The 21,751-nt window shown below is 45.6% G+C and overlaps 4 protein-coding genes across 4 annotated transcripts in view; 2 read left to right on the top strand and 2 right to left on the bottom strand.

Annotated features, from left to right (window-relative positions):
- Window positions 1–1,419: 1,419 nt before the first annotated feature.
- LOC109478904 lies at window positions 1,420–9,285 on the bottom strand. The gene is made up of 10 exons (XM_019780715.1): window positions 9,201–9,285; window positions 7,612–8,073; window positions 7,381–7,491; window positions 7,061–7,156; window positions 6,557–6,652; window positions 6,033–6,272; window positions 5,301–5,364; window positions 4,490–4,680; window positions 3,990–4,137; window positions 1,420–2,749 (listed from the first exon to the last, which is right to left on the bottom strand). Exons 1-10 carry the CDS (start codon window positions 9,283–9,285, stop codon window positions 1,420–1,422), a joined length of 2,823 nt encoding a protein of 940 aa, XP_019636274.1.
- A 959-nt stretch (window positions 9,286–10,244) lies between these two features.
- LOC109478903 (low-density lipoprotein receptor-related protein 4-like) lies at window positions 10,245–13,301 on the top strand. Its single transcript, XM_019780714.1, has 4 exons — window positions 10,245–10,800; window positions 11,938–12,108; window positions 12,649–12,714; window positions 13,105–13,301. The coding sequence occupies exons 1-4, from the start codon at window positions 10,245–10,247 to the stop codon at window positions 13,299–13,301; spliced, it is 990 nt and encodes a 329-aa protein (XP_019636273.1).
- Window positions 13,302–13,734: 433 nt separating this feature from the next.
- Window positions 13,735–14,681, top strand: LOC109478902 (low-density lipoprotein receptor-like). Its single transcript, XM_019780713.1, has 3 exons — window positions 13,735–13,835; window positions 14,082–14,195; window positions 14,279–14,681. The coding sequence occupies exons 1-3, from the start codon at window positions 13,735–13,737 to the stop codon at window positions 14,679–14,681; spliced, it is 618 nt and encodes a 205-aa protein (XP_019636272.1).
- Window positions 14,682–16,368: 1,687 nt separating this feature from the next.
- Window positions 16,369–21,751, bottom strand: part of LOC109478901 — an 11,297-nt gene continuing 5,914 nt past the window's right edge. The window contains exons 7-12 of the mRNA XM_019780712.1: window positions 20,076–20,280; window positions 19,242–19,441; window positions 18,846–18,996; window positions 18,261–18,472; window positions 18,062–18,118; window positions 16,369–17,678 (exon numbers count right to left, since the gene is read on the bottom strand). Coding sequence (XP_019636271.1) covers window positions 16,369–17,678; window positions 18,062–18,118; window positions 18,261–18,472; window positions 18,846–18,996; window positions 19,242–19,441; window positions 20,076–20,280 — 2,135 coding nt within the window. The remainder of the gene's footprint in view (window positions 17,679–18,061; window positions 18,119–18,260; window positions 18,473–18,845; window positions 18,997–19,241; window positions 19,442–20,075; window positions 20,281–21,751) is intronic.

Here is a 21,751-nt window from a genome sequence, read left to right as displayed (position 1 = left end):
ACGCCATGAAACTCTCATAACAAATCCTTGTGTATTGCTTCTAGAGCTATATTCATTCACATGCTTAGTATACACATTTACAGACTTAAAATTCAGATCCATAAATACCACATTGCAGGTCTCAACATTCTAAAACACTGTAATCACAATATTCCACTAAAGAGACAAAAACATGTGATTTACGCCTTAGATAGGCAACTTGGTTTATACAAAGTTTCCAATTTTTCTTAAAAAGTTGGTTAAGTTACTCATTTCTCCAAACAATCTCATTTGATCACACTGCTGGTATCCAGTAATATTTAATGTTTAATACTAGATGTAGAGAATTGTCTAGAATATTTTACTGTACTGCTCTGTGCATTTGCTCTTGCTTTAGTCGCTTGGCTGATGTTCTTGGTACATGTAGTTCTGCCAGAAAATTCTCATAACAAAACTTTGTGTATTGTTTGGGGAACTATTATGTTCATATGCTTGCACACTTTTACATACTTAAAATTCAGATCTATAAATACCACATTGCAGGTCTCAACATTTTACAGCATCATGCTACTCTGGGCACTTGCTCTTCCTTTGGGCGCTTGGCTAATGTTGTTTGTAGTACTGACAGAAAATTCTCATACCATATTGTTATAAACTAGATGGCTGCCTGTAGGTAAGGGAGGGTTAAGGGTCTATGGTAAGGTATCAATTATAATTGTCTGGTATACAGTGTGCAATTATTGTATCGCCTATACCAGACTTTTCCTGGGAGAAGTCGGTATGAAAACAACAAGAGATCAGGTCATGTGTTGTATTGTGGCATCGCGTGGCGTAATGGTCAGAGCGTTTGGCTCGGATCCAAGATGTCCCGGGTTTGATCCCTTGACATTCCTGATGCTGTGCCTTTGTGAAAGGTACGGGGGATTGACGGCACTGGGCCTTTTAGCTAACCGTTGACACTGTATTTAAACACTGATGAGGACATAGACAAAATTTGGCATTGCCAATGTGCCAAGATCTGCACATTTACCACTAAACACAGTACAATGTTGTTTTTTTTGTTAGATCAAAAGGCATCACGAGTTCGTCTAGGAAAAAGCATGGGCTCGTCAAGGGAATGAGGATGTTTGTGGGTTTGTGTGTCTTTTAGTGTGTGTTTCCGCGATTATCTTTTGGCACAACGCATACATTCTCAGGGATGAAAGTATGACAAAGCAGTCTGGGTAAGGGAGTGAAGTCTGCCATTCCCGATTGTGCTGTTTACTCTTAATGTAACGCCCTACTGGAAACATTGGTTCCTGTTGCAATAGGGATATGTACTAGTACTGTAAGTTGTTGTTGCTGCCGTTGTTGTTGAATCTATAGCTAAGGATTGAATTTAGAAGCTGTTGTTGAATCTAAGGATTGGGATTAGAAACTAGTGTCTTTTCCATCTCCATCTTAAGGGTTCGCCGAACGCCCGTCTTTATCCCTGTTCTCCTTCACATCAGCAAAAGTAGTCATGGGCATGTCTGTAGCAGAGTCGGTTCCACCTGCTGTTGCCTTGGTTTCATCAGCAGTGGTCTGCGGATTGCTGGCACTGGCGGTGCGTGTACTGTCCTGGTTAGCCTCACCCAGTTGACCGTGTGCCCTGTTATCCTCGACAACGGCAAAAGTTGTCATGGGTATCTCTATAGCAGAGCCGGTTGCACCTGCCGTTACCCCCTTCTTCCCTCTGGTGGTCCGTCCCATTGTAGTGGTGGTGGTTTGTCCATTGTCCTGATGAGCTTCAGCCAGACCAAAGCGTGCCATGATCGCAGACTTCCATTTCTTCAACACCTCCCCCGTCAATGTCATCAACACTGTCAGCAGCAGGCCCTGAGAAGCATTCAGCACAATGAAGATGTACTGGACAGCTGGGCTGTTGACGTAAGGGTAGATGAAGCCTAGAATCCAGGTGAATCCCATCATGAACGAGATGCGCACGTACACCCAGGCCTTGCTGATGTCTGAGCGAGACTTTGCAGCGTCGGCTATCTCGAACGCCTTTCGAATGGCCACTAAGACAAACGTGACCAAGACTACATTGACCAGAAGAGCACCGAGAACAGGGACCCCAAAAGCCACCAGACTGGCTGTTGGATTACCGATCCAACACTGCTCTCCATAACCCACCCTGACAGAACTGCCGAATTCCACAATCACTGTGGCAAGGACTACAGGCACCGGCACCAGCCAGGCATACAAGACGTACTTGTACAGTTCGGCCCTCTCTGTACTGTCACGAAAAGTAAGAAAGAGATCTACAGCTAGCGCGTTCATGGAGGAAAATGCCGTCAGCAGAAGGTAGTGCAGAAGTACCGCAAACGCTATACAGCCAGATCCTAGAGGGACGAACCCCCGTGCCACAAACAGGACTTCGGCAGCCGCCATGCATGTCATCATCTGCACCTTCAGCTTTTCCGAGACTTTTTTCCACTGGCCTGACCTGTAAGTGTGAACCACAAAACCAGTGACGGCTACGGCAGACGCTGACACAAGACCCAGAGTTAGCCAACCCTGGACAGCGTCCCTACTGCCGGTTGTTTGCCGGGAGAAATGTTGCAGTACGCACTCTCCGCAGATTGACGCTGTTGTGTTCAGAATGACCACCTGCCCAGCCGGGCAGGACACGTTAGAACTCAACAGGTGGACACTACCATTGGGAAGGACTCGGAACTCTTCAGATGTAAAAGTCAATGCGGGCTCGCTGCAGTTTAGTAAGGAGGCAGTTTTGTTTGACGAGCCATGGCTTTTGGGTGAGGACGAGAAAAGCCGGCATGTGCTTGCAAAGGGGTCGTATATGGCATCGGAGGGACACGGATTGAGACTGTTTTCACCACTTCCATCGGCATTAAAGTTGAACAGATTAGTCAGTGAGAATTTCTCGGCAAGCCCACGCTCGTCAACCGGCCAATCACTTTCACACCATAGATTTGTGATGGCCGTGAGGGAAAGACCTTCACAAAGAGCACAGTGTACATTTTTGTAAATCCTATATCCTATGGTTACTGGATTACTATAGGACCTACAAGCTGCGACATCACAAGTGTCACTGGAAATATCAGCCTGGAGACATCGTCTCGGGTTCAACGTAGGATCACGGTTTGGGTTAAGAGCTAGCCTGTTCGTCCCAAAGCAATCGCCACTATTAGTGATGTTGATGTACTCAAGGGAACCTCTGGGTGTGTGTGAAGACAAACTAAGAAGTCCAAAACATTTAACATTGTCTTCAGACTCCCAAAGGATTACGTCTGTGAAAGACACATTGTTGCAAACTGCACAGAATATGTTTCTATAGTGGACAGTCTTAGGGTAAAAATCTGTGTCTATCACAGGCATCCAGTAGACCAGGTCACTAGGGTTGAAGGGATCGACTGGTTTCAAACACTGATCCCTTATGACGTCGTCCGTCCATTGGTCAGGGCAGTCAGCAACCATCCAATAGGATAACGATCTAACTGTAGAAAAGCTAGGCACACACTTCCACTTCAGGTGGTGGTGGTCGAGCGTCGTTGAGCTGCGGCGGATGTAATAAAGTCTTCATGAATCACAATGATTCTCGTTGATGATAAGTTGACTCTAGTGATGCAAGGTGGGCCTTCTTGGAAAATCACCACGTATCTTTTTGTGATTCGATTTCCAGAAGGAAGGTCACCATCTGAAGCAGTTAAAACCTTTTATCCAACACGAAGAGTTAGAGCTTTCGACCAGTCACTCCTCATGGTTTTCCTCATCAGTACGAGCCTCACTGGTTCAGTCTACTGATGAGGAAGATCAGAGTGACTGGTCGAAAGCTCTAGGTAAGATAACTTTATGTTGTTGGATCAAAAGTTTTAGCTTTAAACATGTAACTACCAACACAGATGAACGTTCATGATAGGATTAAGATATCCATAGTTATTCTGAGTTAGCTGTTTTCCATTACGCCTGGGTCCCGAGTAGTGAAGGGCTGCCAGAAAGCTAAGTCAAACAATTAGGTATCTACTTACCCGAACTCGAAGCCTTTGCAACAGTCGCCGAAAAAGCTACAGTCTTCGTCACATTGACAAAATCGTCGATCATCAACTTCATGCGATTTAAAGAGGCAGGTATTGCTTTCCGAGCATGTCTTGTCGATGGCGTTCAGTGAGAAAGGATCTGGGAAATTAGATAGTAACTAGTGAATGACAGCCAATGCTTTTTCCTGCACTTTAATCATTTGGCTTCGAACGTTGTGATATCTTCTGTACATGTGCGCTAAGGTTTGCTCTAAGATCCTTCGACCAAAGAGGTGTTACTGTTTGGCCTTTTTCTTGACATCGTTTCACGATGCTTTGTATGTACCTTTAATTAGTTTTTTTACGTACCTTTAATTACCTTTATGGAAGCTTGTGCTGCACGCTACCACAGTCCCCGACCCTCCAGACAAGGATGAGACAAGGTGAAGGTGAATTAGTATATACATAACATGAATAGATCGCAGCAATATATTTGGCAAAGCGTTCCTTACCAGCACATTCCATCACGTCACAGTAGTCCCACCTCCGCGTCCCGTCCGTGGTGTAGCACCAGGGCCGCTCCTTGTTGTCAGGGTTACGGCAGAAGTTTTCCTCCAGCCCCGCATCAGGATGAGCCTGCGGTGTGTGGGGGTGGTTGTGGGGAGACTGGGAGTCCCATCTCTGGCACAGACGCCCCCCTGCCCTGTAGGTAGAGTGGGGCACTAGCCTTTGTTATACAACCTCTTGCCTTTATAGCTTATAGGACCCTTCCCCGACAGCGTGAGGCTCGAGAGAACCATTCCCAATGCATTCAAGAACTACCAATATGGGCTCGGCATTCGTTGTCACTATGGAAACCAGTCATTACAGTCTCCAGCACTAAGATGGGTGGCAGGCCTCGGTGTGACAAATTAATTGGCCATGACCATGTTAGCATATGTGCCTAAATCCGCAGGAATAAGACGTTCCAAATTCTCTAAAACAACGACAAAGTAAGAATTGTTTGTTTGGGCCTGTGTTCATTCGTAAAATACTGAAATTGCTGACCTATTCGTAAAATACTATCGTTCTAGATGCCTTTTTGCCTACCCGTAGACTTCTACCTCGAGTCTCATGTACAAAATATCTAATAGACTTAGCAAGAGACAAAGATGGATTAAACTGTACAGAGACATACACTGATTGGATCTGTCAATTGTAGTTTAGAGTTTATCTACTGCTAATTTATAGCCAAGAACAGTTATATTATATGTAGACGTTTGTAGGCCATGCATGTCAATGTTTTGATGTCGAGGATTTTCTAAACTTTGCAGCTAATGTTACCTGTTTATTTGTCCTGCGTAGCTCCTTCCCTTATCCATTGCATAGAAGCAACGCGTCGGTGGGGCTAAAAGTGGAAGGGGGGCAAATTCAAAATTTATTGGCAAATTTCACTCATACATAAAAGCTAATTTCAAGGGAAGATACGAATGTATCTCTAAGATGGAGTGTGCTAAATCTTTTGAGCAATCTGAAAGAAAGGTTAACAGCATTGAGCGTTATCTTAAAAGTTCCTTATGAAGCAAGAAATTGGAATTACAGTCAAACCTGTCCAAGCCGGCCACCCATGGGGACCAAAGAAAAGTGGTCACCTTAGACAGGTGGTCTCCTTAAAGAGGGTCGCCTCACAACATGACTGAGACATAAAACGGTTTCCAAGTCGACTGTACAACTTCAGTCTTTGTCAATGAATAAGTAATTCACCGCTTTCGTGACGTCACGTTATGCATGTATTACACGTGTCTCGGTGAGCTGTGGATCGTAAGTTGTAGAAAGTCTGTGGCGTCCTCCGTCTTTTTTGAATGTGGTATTTAAGAGGCCATCTATATCAGGGCACTACAATCATTCCTCATCAAGGACAGGAGAGCCACAGACTGCAACTGCATCGTGTCACGTGTGTTATTACGTGTGACTTATTTGGGTAGTTCCAATTTCTTGTGATGGAAATTACAATATAAACGTGCTTCATAATAGCATTGAGCGTGTGTCACCACAAAATAAACTTTTTGAGGTTACCATCACAGGCGAAGACATCGTCGCAGTACCTCCACCTGACGAGCGGGTTGTTGGTGTAGCACCACGGTCTGTCCTTCCCGTCCGGGTTCCTACAGTAGTTCCACTCCAGTCCTGCTGACGGATAGGCCTCGGGAGTGTGGTTATGGGCGTGGGGGTACTGAGATGTCCAGAACTGACAGGATCTGTCCCTGTTTGCTAGGCCCCTGTAACTTGCCCCTCTGTCCCGTAGGTGGTAACAGTCTGTGTACATATAAAGTTACATCGTTAATGCTATGCACGAAACGGACCGTTGCATATTTACCGGTAGGCACAAAATATTGGAATAGATTAATTGCGGTGTTTCTAGATCTAACTTTGAACTCCCAAATAAACGGTACGCTAATCCTGGGGCAGCTAAGCGAACTGCCAGACATAGCTTGAAAAGAACATAGGACAATGTTCTCGTCTGACATCGTTAGTACCCACTATTCACTTTGTGGTAAATGATGTTGTGGTGTAATCAGTGACATGTAAGAAGAACTCACCGCAGTTCTTCTCATCACTGTTGTCTCCACAGTCATCTTTGCCGTCACAGCGAGTGGCCCAATGGAACAGGGCCCCATTGTCACAGGCGGAAGGAGCTAGAGAATAGAAGGGAAATCGTTGGACCAATCAGAAAAGGCGATGCCTCAGGGGCAAACCTAACTGTACATCAAAAGTAGTAGAATTTTATGAGTATGTACAGCCAATGTACTCACGACAAGACTCGTCGCTGCCATCGCTACAATCTTCTATATCGTCACATGTAGAATATTTTGTTAGTTGCTCTTCTGCGCCGTGACAGGGAATGTGGTCCAAAATTCCAAGATCACTGTAACATCCTTTTCGGGAATTTATACACTGTCCATTGTTGCAAGATATCTCGCCCTGTCGCTCGCCTGCATAAAACATAAGTGAAACATCATATCTACATTGTGCCAGGTCATACGGCGTCAGCTTATTTTATACTTTGAAACAATAAAAGGAAATTATGCACATCTAATACTTACAGCAGTTCTCTTCGTCCGAGTTGTCTCCACAATCGTCTGTACCGTCACACACTCGTGTCGTGCTGATGGTGGTTCCATTTAGGCACCTCTCCTCATCTGTAGTGAAGAAGAAAGAGAGTCGGAAGAGTTAGTGTCAATATATGCACACAGGTCGATGAGCATGTGCAACTGAAAGACATACGATGAAGCCATAATAATCTGACAATCTTTATTACACAAAGTCTTCTGGACTGTGCTATTGTTTTTGTTTTTCCCTTTCGATAGGATATGTGCAGGCTTCAGTTCAACCCTGCTAACCCCCCTCCTTGTTCGTGCCTTACCACAGTTGTTTTCATCGCTCCCATCGTCACAGTCGACTATGCCGTCACAGATCACCTCATGCACGTCACAGTCTCCGTCTGTGCAGACCGTCCTCTCAACTTGGGAGCAAGCTGCACGGATATAACAAAATATGTACAGGTCTATTTACAAGAGACGATCGTTGCTGACAACGTGGTGGCAACAATTGCAGCAAAAAGTCGCTATACAGTCATGTAGTAGTGATCACTTACCCTGAAAAAACCTGATCTCGCTGATTTCGATGATTTCTGCCTGATTCTCACGCGGGAAATGTAGGCGCCAAAGCTGGGCTCTGGGGCTGAGGAGTCCATTTAGATCAATTTCGTTAAGTGAGACCCCTTTTGTGTTGGGGTTGTCACTTAGATCGATTCCGTTTAGAGGTGACAGAACCCTGTTTTGTTGACCCCAATTGTGATCCACTTCGGCCCAACTTCGCCCAGTCGAGCGTAGGACTGTGACGTCGACGCTGCTGCCCTTGTACCATATATGGATCCTGGAGAGCGTCATGGGCGCCTGCAGATCAAACGTCAGCCACCAGGAGGCCTCCTCATCTCCAGGTCTCCATGTCGTCTTGAAGTTGGCGTCCAGGACGTAGCCGGCAACCCGCCGGATGCCGTCCTCGCCCTCCCATTCGCCCGGTGTCACCCATGTAGGGTCGGTCTCCACCCAACCGCCTGCCAGAAACAAAGTTTCATTAATATTTCACGGAGGTATCTACGAAGCCGTCATTTTCGTTCCAGTTCTGGTCAACTCGAGACAAAAAGACAAGAAAAAAGTTCCCAACATTTATAAGTGGGTGGAACATCTGGACGTACTGGATCAAACTGCTGTTTCCTACCGGATGATGCATAGAAATACCATTTTGAACGAGAATGTGCAGTACAGTTCATCGCACAAGTTGGAGCAACTAAATACTTTTGTAGACAACATATGCAAAGAGAATGCTAGTAATTACCCTGAATTGGCACGCTTCCTATCGGTACCAGTCCGGAGAGACTAAGCTCCAGAACTCGTAAATTCAGGTATGTCCAGATCTGCGCTAACGTATCTCAACAATGCCGCACGCCACTGTGCCAGGTAGGCCCATGCACAGGGTACCATCGACACTTCCCCCCGACAAGCCAAACATGGCGCCCGGCTTGCTTCTGTTTGTATGTCTGTTTGTTGTCCATCGGCCATGCCAGCGTTGCCATGACCGGCACTGACGATAAGTCTCTCACATTTCAGTCTCCAATGTACACTCTTGGGCCGACTATAGTACTAAAACTTAATGACCGTCACGTAACTGTAAAACTGTGCTTCTTGGCAATGTAAGGAGGCTGTGCCTAGATAAGTAACAACTACACCATGCTCCTTTTGACACGTACTTAGAATATCTGGGTGTTTGGCAGGATCTGTGCCTGACTTGGAGCACACACATTGATGAACTTTAAAACTTAGCAAAGCTGGGATCAGTGTGGATCCTTCTTCCCCAAGGGATACGACAAATGCGATCAACAAATACTTTACGTTAGCCTCACATTACACATTAATCCTCCTCTTTAAAGCTCGAAGACTTGCTTCCATGCCTACGAACTCCAGGCCAACCCCGGAAGGGACAGTCTGGCAAATATACCACCTACCACGAAACTCCTGCAAGGGAGCCAAGTTAGCTGGGCGGTGGGGAACTACTACAGAAACCGAAAGACCCCACCCAAGTCGCGATAAACTGGACACCAGGCCGACGAACCACCGATGTTATTAAACTCTCTTGGGCATTATGACTACAGTAGTCCCCAAGTTGACATAACTAGTTGCTCACCTGTTAGTGCAAATGCACCTGGGAGGCAATAGCACAGACCCCACAACACCGCCAGTGTTGTTCCGGTGGTCGACAGGTTTCCCATTTTGATGCTGACTCGTGTTCTTTCCTACACCGCCGCTAATGTAGACTGCCGCTCAAAACTTCGCCGAGCAAAATTGACACTAGCGTGCGCTGACAAATTCTCCTATCAACTGGCACGTCATTAGAAAATGGTAGCCCCCGAAGCAGGCCTTTCAATGGCATTTTAGTATTGCTGAATAACCCTGTTTTAACGACTCACACCTTCATTTGCCACCGGTGCACCCGCCTTAATCTAGGCTAGGCGATGGGCATTCTTATTCGCAGATTCAGGTACCACGTGGTAACTACCAGACCTCATCAAATATTTGGTAAGTTTGATGCTTTTTACAGCCTCACCTGTAGGAAATTAGATGGTTATTGTTTTAATTGCGCATGCGCGATATCAAAGGTGAAGGACCCAAACGGTCACATAGTTCTTGTCTACACAATACCTTCAGCTTTGACATATTAACCACAAATTTGACACATTGTCTATTTGTGAACTTCGTGAAATCTTTATTTACTGTCGCATTTGCTGGTGGAGGGTCACTCATATTTTTCTTCCAGGTCAGGTTAACTAGAGAAAAAAAAATGCCCAACATTTCTAGGTGGGTGGAACAGCTGGACACTTAGTCCAACTTTGTCGTCTACTTGCACAGAAACACTATTTCAAACACAACGAGAATGTGCAGAACCATTCGTTGCAGAAGTGAAAACAAATAGACATTTTTCTCTAGAACATTCGAACCCAAGAGAATGTTAGTAATCAAGGATACCTTCCTCTGAATTGTCACGCATTCTGCTGACTTGGTACCAGTCTGATCGCGGAGAGACTAAGCTCCGCCCAGTCGTAAATTCAGGCATGTTCAGGCCTGTTCTGGCGGACACAAACACTGTTTAATTTGTCTGGTGTCGCACACCGCTGCGCCAGGTAGACACAGCACACGACATCGACATTGTCTTACGCGACAAGCACGAAACATGGCGACCGGCCTGCTTCTGTTTGTATGCCTGTTGTCCATCGGCCATGTCAACGCTGGCATTGCCGGCACTGACGATGAGTGTCCGCCTGACAATTTCAGGTGTGAAGGTAGAGAAGAATGTTTCCACTCTTCGTACCAATGTAACGGTAACGAGGAATGTGGGGACGGTTCAGATGAGGAGGATTGCTTGAGCAAAGAGTGTTTCTTTCCCGATGCTTTCAAGTGTGAAAGTAGCGGAATCTGTGTGCGTCCAGCTGAGAAACAATGTGACGGTTACAATAATTGTCCGGACGGTTCAGATGAGGAAGATTGCTTGAGCAAAGAGTGTTCAAACGCCGACTATTTTAAGTGCGAAAGTAACGGATTATGTTACAGTCCAGGTTTCATATGTGACGGCAATGAAGATTGTCCAGACGGTTCAGATGAGGAAGATTGCTTGAGCAAAGAGTGTTTCTATTCCGACTATTTCAAGTGCGAAAGTAGTGGAATCTGTGTCTATCCAGAGCTCCATTGTAACGGTAACGTTGATTGTCCAGACGGTTCAGACGAGGATTGCCAAGAATGTCCCAACCCTGACCATTTCATGTGTGAAAGTAGTGGGGAGTGCGTCCTTTCATGTGACGGTAACAAAGATTGTGAAGACGGTTCAGATGAGGAAGATTGCTGGAGCCAAGAGTGTGCCTTACCCAGCTATCTCAGATGTGAAGATAGTGGAATCTGTTTCCGTCCAAACTACCAATGTGACAATTACAAGTACTGTCCAGACGGTACAGATGAGAAAGATTGTTGGAGCAAAGAGTGTATTTTCAGCGACTTTCTCAGGTGTGACACTGGGTCCTGTTACTCTCCAGAAAAACTATGTGACGGTGAGGTGAACTGTCTAGTAGACGGTTCAGACGAGAGATTTTGCACACAGGATGACTGCCCCTTGCCCAACATTTTCTGTGGACCCGGTTCCTGCATCAATGAGACGAGGCGCTGCGATGGAGTCGCCGACTGTCACGACCAGTCCGACGAGAGTGGCTGTGGTAAGCTCACGTTCTGCTAATTCTAATCATACAAAACTTGGGGAGGGGATACATTGTACGTTAGGCAAGTGGCTTGACATTGTTGAAAGATCTAGTGTCGTACACACAGTGCTGTCTAGGCCCAGCACACGGGGTGAAGCACAGAAACACTATTTCAAACACAACGAGAATGTGTAATACATTTCAGTGCAGCTAGAATTCAGTGAAAACAACTAAATACTTTGCGCGACAACATTTGACCCTAAAAGAATGCTGGTAATCGATATCAATGATACCTTCCCCTAAATTGTCACGCACCCTGCGAGTTGGTACCAGTCAGATCGCGGAGAGACTAAGCTCCGCCCACTCGTAAATTCAGGCATGTTCAGGCCTGTTCTGGCGCACACAAACACTATTTAATTTGTCTGGTGTCGCACACCGCTGCGCCAGGTAGACCCAGCACACGACACCGACATTGTCTTACGCGACAAGCACGAATCATGGCGACCGGCTTGCTTCTGTTTGTATGCCTGTTGTCCATCGGCCATGTCCCCGCTGGCATTGCCGGCACTGACGATGAGTGTCCGCCTGACAATTTCAGGTGTGAAGGTAGCGGAGAATGTTTCCACTCTTCGTTCCAATGTAACGGTTACGAGGACTGTGGGGACAGTTCAGATGAGGAAGATTGTTGGAGCAAAGAGTGTCCCAATCCCGACGATTTTAGGTGTGAAAGTAGCGGAGCGTGTCTCTTTTACTTAAATCATTGTGATGGTGACGTTCATTGTCCCGATGGTTCAGACGAGAATGGTTGCCGGGACAAACCGTGTCCCTTCTTCGGCGACGTCAGGTGTGAAGGTAGTATAGCATGTATCCAGATTGTGTCCCAATGTGACGGTAAGGTTGATTGTCCAGGCGGTACAGATGAGGAAAATTGCTTGATGAAAGCGTGTCCCGATGATAGATATATCAAGTGTGAAGATAGTGGAATTTGTGTCAATCCATGGCTGCAATGTGACGGTAACAATGATAGCACAGACGGCTCAGATGAGAAAGACTGCAAAGAATTCGAATGTCCCTTCTCCGATCAGTTCAAGTGCGAAAGTAACGGAGAATGTGTAAATCGAGGGCTCCTATGTGACGCTGTGCGTGATTGTCCGGACGGGTCAGACGAGAGCTGCCAAGAGTGTCCCAACGCCGACGATTTCAAGTGTGAAAGTGGCACGAAGTGTGTGCGTTCATCTGATCAATGTGACGGTGTCGTCGAATGTCCAGACGGTTCAGACGAGGAAGACTGCTTGAGCAAAGAGTGCCGCAACCTCGACGATTTTAGGTGCGAAAGTAACGGAGTGTGCATCAATAAATTGCTCCAATGTAACGCTGAGCTTGATTGTCCAGACGGGACCGATGAGGAAGACTGCTTGAGCAAAGAGTGCCTCAACCCCGACGACTTCAGGTGCGAAAGTAACGGAGTGTGCATCAATAAATTGCTCCAATGTAACGCTGAGCTTGATTGTCCAGACGGGACCGATGAGGAAGACTGCTTGAACAAAGATTGTCCCCTCCCGGACGATTTTAAGTGCGAAAGTACACCACTATGTGTCCGTCAATCGCTTCTATGTAACTATGGGCGTGACTGTCCAGACGGTTCAGACGAGGAAAATTGCTGGCACTTACAATGCCCCAACTCCGCGTATATGAGGTGTGAAGATAGTGGAATCTGTGTCCATCAAACATACATTTGTGACGATGACAATGACTGTACAGACGGTACAGATGAGAAAGATTGTAGGAGCAAAGAGTGTGTTTTCAGCGACTTTCTTAAGTGTGACACTGGGTCCTGTTACCATCCAGAAAAACAATGTGACGGTCACGTGGACTGTACAGTAGACGGTTCAGACGAGAGATTTTGCACACCGGATGACTGCCCCTTGCCCAACATTTTCTGTGGACCCGGTTCCTGCATCAATGAGACGAAGCGCTGCGATGGAGTCGCCGACTGTCACGACCAGTCCGACGAGAGTGACTGTGGTAAGCTCACGTTCTGCTAATTCTAATCACATAAAACTTGGGGAAGGGGATACATTGTACGTTAGGCAAGTGGCTTGACATTGTTGAAAGATCTAGTGTCGTATATACACAGTGCTAGGTGGGCTCAACACACGGGGTGCTACTAGGTGTTCTTCTTCTTGATGAAGAACAGAAACGCTATTTCAAACACAATGATAATGCAGAAGTAAAAAAAACCTAAATACTTTGCTCCACAACCTTTAATCTCAAGAGAATGCTGGTAATCAAGGATGCTTTCCCCTGAATTGTCACGCATCCTGCTGTCTGATCGCGGGGAGACTACGCTCCGATCACTCGTAAATTCAGGCACGTTCAGGCATGTTCTGGCGGACACAAACACTTTGGGTTTAATTTTGTCGCACACCGCTGTGCCAGGTAGGCCCATACATCGACATTTCCTACGACAAGCCAATCATGGCGACCGGCTTGCTTCTGTTTGTCTGCCTGTTTTCCATCAGCCATGTCTTCGTTGGTGTTACCGGCACTGACGACGAGTGTCTGCCTGACATGTTTAGGTGTGAAGCCGGTGAAGAATGTTTCCACTCTTTGTTCCAATGTGACGGTGACAATAATTGTCCAGACGGTTCAGATGAGGAAGATTGCTTGAGCAAAGTGTGTTTCTTTCCCGACGATTTCAAGTGTGAAAGTAGTGGAATCTGTGTCGGTCCATGGCTCCAATGTAACGGTAACAATAATTGTTTGGACGGTTCAGATGAGAAAGATTGCTGGAGCAAAGACTGTCCCGATCCTGATGATTTCAGGTGTGCAGGTAGTGGAAGGTGTCTCACCCGCTTTAGGCAATGTGACGGTAATGTGGATTGTCCAGACGGTTCAGACGAGGGTTGCCGAGAATGTCCCTACCATGACGATTTCAAGTGTGAAAGTGGTGAGAAGTGTGTCCGTTCATCTGATCAATGTGACGGTGACGAGGATTGTGGAGACGGTTCAGACGACCCAGAAGATTGCTGGAGCCAAGAGGAAGGTTACCCGACTATATCAAGTGTGATGGTATTGAGATCTGTGTTCCTCCACCATACCAATGTGACGGTTACAATTTCTGTCCAGACGGTAAAGATGAAACAGATTGCTGGAGCAAAGAGTGTTTCAACAGCACCTTTCTCAGGTGTGACAGCGGATCCTGTTACCCCTCAGAAAAACATTGTGACGGTATCGTGGACTGTCCAGTAGACGATTTAGATGAGAGATTTTGCACACAGGATGACTGCCCTTTGCCCAACCTTTTCGAATTCTGTGGACCCGGTTCCTGCATCAATGAGAAGCAACGCTGCGATGGAGTTGCCGACTGTCACGACCAGTCCGACGAGAGTGGCTGTGGTAAGATCACGTTCTGCTTATTCTAATCACACAAAACTTAGCAGGAAAACTTTGAAAAGATAAGCAAGTGCCCGTGGCTTGACATTGTTGAAAGATCTAGTGTCGCAAACACTGTGCTATCTGGGCCGAGCACACGGGGTGCTGCTAGATTTTCTTCTACTTGATGAAGCATAGAAACACTACTAGTATTTCAAACACAACGAGAATGTGTATATGTAGTGCCATTCATTGCAGAAGTTAAAACAACTAGATACTTTGCTCGACAACATTTGAGCCCAAAAGAATGCTGCTAATCAAGGATACCTTCTCCCGAATTGTCACGCACCCTGCGAGTTGGTACCAGTCAGATCGCGGAGATACTAAGCTCCGCCCACCCGTAAATTCAGGCATGTTCAGGCCTGTTCTGGCGCACCCAAACACTGTTTAATTTTGTCTGGTATCGCACGCCACTGTGCCAGGTAGGCCCATACACGGGGTGCCATCGACATTTCCCCCCGACAAGCCAATCATGGCGACTTGCTTGTTTCTGTTTGTAAACCTGTGTAAACCATGTAAACCATATACGCTGGCATTGCCGGTACTGACGATGGGTGTCCCTCACATTGAAGGTGTGAAAGTAGTGGAGAATGTCTCCACTTTTTACTCCAATGTGATAACCGACTAACACTTATATCAATGTCCGTAAGTGGAAAACTGTCTCCTTGGTTTTTCACATGTTGAAAAAAACATTGGCTTCAGGTCGGAAATCTCAGACATCGTATTGATAAATGCACCTCATGCAAACTGTCTATAAGATAATTCATCAGTTCCGGAATATTTACATGTATTCAGTACAAAAGGTCAGCGGCTAGTGTTTTTAACTTATGACTACAACTACGTACAGCTAGATATCTCTGTCATTAAAGTAATATGCCTTGCATATTAAGGATGATAACAATATTCAAAGAAATCTAAGTTTTTCGAACTTATATTGAGAAATATTGATTTATTGAAGATTCAAAACGATTTGATCTTAGCTATTGAAAAAAATTGATACAATAAATCTAGAAAGAATAGTAAGAAATCTTCCTAACACTTTGAAAGGTATGATTGAACTGGAAAAGGTTGATAAAATGGATCAAAAATTTATGTATAAAATTACAGCAATGAAAATAAAAGGTTTATGTTCATTTGATCTTAAGACTTAAATATTGAACATTATTGACTCAATAGATCGGTACACGTATGTAAGATTATAAGACATTATTGTCAAGCATAGCTTTGAGAATTTCTTTAACAATTTGAATAGTAATATCTGGGGTAAGATTATATTCAATGATTTATGGACATCATTAAGTGCCATGCACTAAAACTCTATGCACCTGCTCTTCCACTAGTCACTTAGCTAACGTTCTTCGTAGTTCTGACAGAAAATTTGTGCATTTCCTGGGGAGCTATTATGTGTATGTAAATGCTTCCACACTTATACGTACTTAAAATTCAGGTCCATCAATACCAAATTGCAGGTATCAACATTTTAAAGCATACTAATAGACTAAAAGTCACACTAATAGACATAACGTGTGATGCACGTCTTAGCTTATACAAATCACCTAGGTATAGGTAAAGTCAGTTTATACAAATTAACCGATGTTTTTGTAAGTTGGTTAATTCGTTAGTTTCCCCACACAGTATCCCTACATCTCATTGCTAGTATCCCGTAATGTTTACTGCTTAATGCTCGTCTTTATCCCCGGTGTCATTCACTTGAGCGAAAGTAGTCATGGGTATGTCTGTAGCAGAGTCGGTTCCACTTACCATTGCCTCATCTGCGTTTGCCTGCTCATTGTTGGCGGTTGGGGCACTGTCCTGGTGAGCCTCCCCGAGCGCCCTGTCCTCCTCCAAAGCGGCCAAAGTTGTCATGGGTATCTCTCTAGCTGAGCCGGTTCCACCTGCCGTTAGCTCAGTCTTCGCTGCGGTTGACCGTCGGATGGTAGTGGTGGTTCGTCTATTGTCCTGATGAGCTTCAGCCAGACCAAAACGTGCCTGGATCGCAGACTTCCATTTCTTCAACACCTCCCCCGTCAATGTCATCAACACTGTCAGCAGCAGGCCCTGAGAAGCATTCAGCACAATGAAGATGTACTGGACAGCTGGGCTGTTGACGTAAGGGTAGATGTAGCCTAGAATCCAAGTGAATCCCATCATGAACGAGATACGCACGTACACCCAGGCCTTGCTGATGTCTGAGCGAGCCTTTGCAGCGTGGCCTATCTGAAATGACTTCCGAATGGCCAGCAATACATAAGTGACCAAGACTACATTGACCAGAAGGGCACAGAGGACAGGGATCCCAAAAGCCACCAGACTGGCTGTAGGATTGCCTATCCAACAGTTTTCCCCGTACCCCACCCTAACAGAACTGCCGAATTCCACAATCACCGTAGCAAGGACTACAGGTACCGGCACCAGCCATGTATACAAGATGTGCTTGTACAGTTTGACTCTCTCTGCATCCTGACGAAATGTAAGAAAGAGATCCACAGCTAGTGCGTTCATGGCTGAAAAGGCGGTTAGTAGAAGGTAGTGCAGAAGTACCGCCAGCGCTGTACAGCCCCGTCCGACAGGGACGAACCCCCGTGCCACAAACAGGACTTCAGCAGTCGCCATGCATGCCATCATCTGCACCTTCAGCTTTTCCGAGAGCTTTTTCCACTGGTCAGATTTGTACGTGTAGTACACGAAACCGACCACAGCTACGGCAGACGCTGACACAAGACCCAGAGTTAGCCAACCCTGGACAGCGTCCCTACTGCTGTCTGTTTGCGTGTTGTTGAAGAAATGTTGCAGGACGCACTCACCACAAACTGACGCTGTTGTGTTCAGTATTTCCACCTGACCAGCCGGACAGGACACGTTAGAACTCAACAGGTGGACACTACCATTGGGAAGGACATGGAACTCTTCAGATGTAAATGTCAATGCAGGTTCGGTGCAGTTCAGCAATGACGCAGTTTCATTTGATGAACCATACACATGACTTCCTTGTGAGGACGAGAAAAGCCGGCATGTGTCTGCAAAGGGGTCGTATATGGCATCGGAGGGACACGGATTGAGACTGTCTTCACCACTTCCATCGGCATTAAAGTTGAACAGATTAGTCAGTGAGAATTTCTCGGGACAAAACAATCCAACGCAAGTAGAACGTTGACCAGACCAACCTTTCATGCACCATAGATTTGTGGTTGCCGTGAGGGAAAGACCTTCACAAAGAGCACATTGTGCATTTTTGTAAATCCTATATCCTATGGTTACTGGATCACTATAGGACCTACAAGCTGCGACATCACAAGTGTCACCAGAAAGATCAACCTGGAGACATCGTCTGGGGTTGGATGTAGGAACAGGGTCAGGGGTAAGCGCTAGCCTGTTCGTCCCAAAGCAATCGCCACCATTAGTGATGTTGATGTACTCCAGTGAACCTCTGGGCGTGTGTGAAGACATATTAAGAAGTCCAAAACATTTAACATTGTCTTTGGTCTCCCAAAGGATTATGTCTGCTAAAGACACATTGTTACAAATTGCACAGAATATGTTTCTATAGTGGACAGTCTTAGGGAGAAAACCTGTGTCTATCACAGGCATCCAGTAGACCAGGTCACTAGGGTTGAAGGGATCGACTGGTTTCAAACACTGATCCTTTATGACGTCGTCCGTCCATTGGTCAGGGCAGTCAGCAACCATCCAATAGGATAGCGATCTAACTGTGGAAAAGCTAGGCACACACCTCCATTTCAGATGGTGGTGGGCAGGCGATGGTTGAGTTGTGCTGCTTTCTCTGAAGTGGGTGTAATGAAGTCGTTAAAAGTCACGATGTTTCTAGTTGCGGTAAACTATAATGATGTCAAATGTAAGGTAAGCCTTTTTGCTAACATTACTACGTATCTTTTTCTTATCAGTCTTGTCAGTCCAATAGGAGCTAAGGATTATTTGTCATCATGGAAACCAGTCATACTAGCCTCTTACACCACAGGTTACGAACAACTGTGACTTGGTCCATTGGTAGCTCATACACTGTACATGAATGCAAATAAGAGGACTAGGATGTCCCTAATCATCCTAACTTTGGTGTCGGCCATCACTTCTAGAGCCCTGACTAGTAGAAGGCTGCTAGAAGCTAGAGTCGGTCAGACTAGTAAAGATCTACTTACTCGAACTCGAAGCCTTTGCAGCAGTCGCCGAAGAAACCACAGTCGTTGTCACATTGACAAAAATCTTCGTTCTCCTCAGATGGCGTTTGGACAAGGGCGCATTTATTTGGTATCGGGCATTGGTCGTCGATGGAGTTCATTGAAAATGGATCTGAGAAAGGCGAATGAGAGAGAGCAACGAATGAACGGCTTTTGTTGGAGCAGACATGTCCAGTGCTTTCGCCTGCATTTCGAACCTTTGGTTTGGAACGTTGTGATGCTTTCTATGATCTAATTTATCTAACATCCTTTGATTTATGTTTAGCCTTGACAGAAATAATCACAGCCATTAACGTTGTGTTTTTGAATTAATATCTGAGTAAGAGGAATAGATAACAACAAAAGATTTTCGAAAGCATTTCTTACCAGCACATTCCATGACATTGCAGTAGTCCCACCTCCGCGTCCCGTCCGTGGTGTAGCACCAGGGCCGCTCCTTGTTGTCAGGGTTACGGCAGAAGTTTTCCTCCAGCCCCGCATCAGGATGAGCCTGTGGTGTGTGGGTATGGCTGTGGGGGGACTGGGAGTCCCATCTCTGACACAGCCGGGCTCCAGCCCTGTAGGTAGAGTGGGGAAAGCATAACACCAGCCTATGTTATACTATCTTGTACTCTTAGGGCTGATTGGACCCCTCCCTGGCAGCGTGCGGTCATACATTTATGCGTAAGTGCATTTATGGCTCAATAGAACCAAGGACATTATACAGAGAACTAATGTCCTTGATAGAACCATGCCCAATTCAAGAACTACCAATAAAAGCCGTGTCGTTATTACTACTCAAAATTACTGGCGGTTCAATAGTGTAAGCCGTCATTCTGGATGTCTTTTTGTCTACCTGTAGACATTTTAGGCCATGCATGTCATCAATTTCCTGATGTCAATGATTTAGAGGTCTCTAAACGTTCCAGTTAATCTTACCTGTTTACTCGTCCTGCGTAGCTCCTTCCCTTATCAATTGCGTAGAAGCACTGTGTTGGTGGAGCTGAAAATGGAAACAAAGATGCGAATATGAAAGATCTTAATTAATGTCTATATCATTCAGGGCAAATACTAGTATGTAGGATGACAGAATACACATGCTTTATCTACAGGAGCTCCTTATATAATGAACTAGCTAAAGGAATGACAAACAGCTTTGAGTAACAATAAAAGTTACCATCACAGGCGAAGACATCGTCGCAGTACCTCCACCTGACTAGCGGGTTGTTGGTGTAGCACCACGGCCTGTCCTTCCCGTCCGGGTTCCTACAGTAGTTCCGCTCCAGCCCTGCTGACGGGTAGGCCTCGGGCGTGTGGTTATGGGCGTGGGGGTACTGAGATGTCCAGAACTGACAGGAACTGTCCCGGCTGGCTAGGCCCCTGTAGCTTGCCCCTTTGTCCCGTAGGTAGTAACAGTCTGTGGACATAAAACGTTAAATCGTTAAAGTTGCACACGATTGTCACGAGAGGTGCTTGTGAAATTCCAGCTGTAGCATGTTTACGGGTAGGTCCAAACAATCTGGAATAGGTTGACTGATAGCCTGATTAAAAAAAAAACATAGGATGGAAAAGATTATTTCAAGCCACCGTCGGTCTTCTTTGGCTAACTCTAAGGATCCCTTCCACGCAGAGCATTCTGCAGCAAAGATACTGTAACAGTGTTGTCACATGTCATCGTTAGTGGACACTGTACCCTTCCTGATAAATCAAAGTAGCTAAACCTACTTTGATGGGTTGTTATTAATTACTCTGTATTGAGAACTCACCGCAGTTCTTCTCATCACTGTTGTCTCCACAGTCATCTTTGCCGTCACACCGAGTGGCCGAATGGAACAGGGCCCCATTGTCACAGGCAGAAGGAGCTGGGGGATAGAGAGCTGGTCAGAAAATAGTCTGATTGTTATTGGGTTAGCCAACTAGTCTCTCTTTGCCGCCAGGGCCTTTATTGCGAGAAACTTACAATTGGCGGGCCTGAATCGCACGGGTCTGTAATGGCAGCCTTTTAGCGCTCAATAAAACGGTCCCGTTCCACTCTATGCGAAGCATATGGTGGTGCCCATCTCTATTTCTGTAGCCCTTGAACAGCTTGTATATGAGTATCATAATACAAAACCAACGTCTAGCAAGTTATACAAGCAACAGCATATGTACAGCCATGTTTAAAGTTCAAAGTATCTACAGTCAAAGGTATCTGGTAGACAGGATGGGAATTATTCTTTAAATGAAGGCATGGAGGTTATACCTCCATGATGAAGGGTGGTGGGCCCTGACCCAGTGTTGACGTCACACTTCAAAGAAGCCACGTGACAAGTCTCACTGGGTCAGGCTACTGAAGAAGACCAGAGTGACTGGTCGAAAGCTCTAGGTGAGAGAAATTTTGTGATGGATCAAAAGTTTTAACTTTAAACCTGTAACTACATGTACCAACACAGATTAACTTTTACGATGGTATGTTTAGCCAGTCACGAGTATACTCACGACAAGACTCGTCGCTGCCATCGCTACAGTCTTCAATATCGTCACATGTAGAATATCGTGACATTTGATATTCGCCCTGACAGGGAATGTGGCTCAAGGTTGTATCGCATCCTTTTTGGGAATGTATACACTGTCCATTGCTGCATGATGTCTTGTCCTGGCGCTCGCCTGCATAAAACATATTAAGTAGAAACATCATAACTACATATTTGTAGATATTACAGATCCTTACACAATCTTCTATTTTGAAAAAAAAAAGATTTGTGGATCGAAACGCATCGGAACAAATAACGACATATTGTAAGAAAACAATGCATATCAAGTTTTTGTGTCCAAACTTACAGCAGTGTTGTTCGTCTGAGTTGTCTCCGCAGTCGTCTGTACCGTCACAGACTTGTGTCTCCCTGATG

This window comes from Branchiostoma belcheri, unplaced genomic scaffold (assembly GCF_001625305.1).
Source record: "Branchiostoma belcheri isolate BF01 breed outbred unplaced genomic scaffold, Haploidv18h27 scaffold46, whole genome shotgun sequence".
NCBI classification, from domain to species: Eukaryota; Metazoa; Chordata; class Leptocardii; order Amphioxiformes; family Branchiostomatidae; genus Branchiostoma; species Branchiostoma belcheri.
This window is presented reverse-complemented; position numbering and strand designations above follow the sequence as displayed.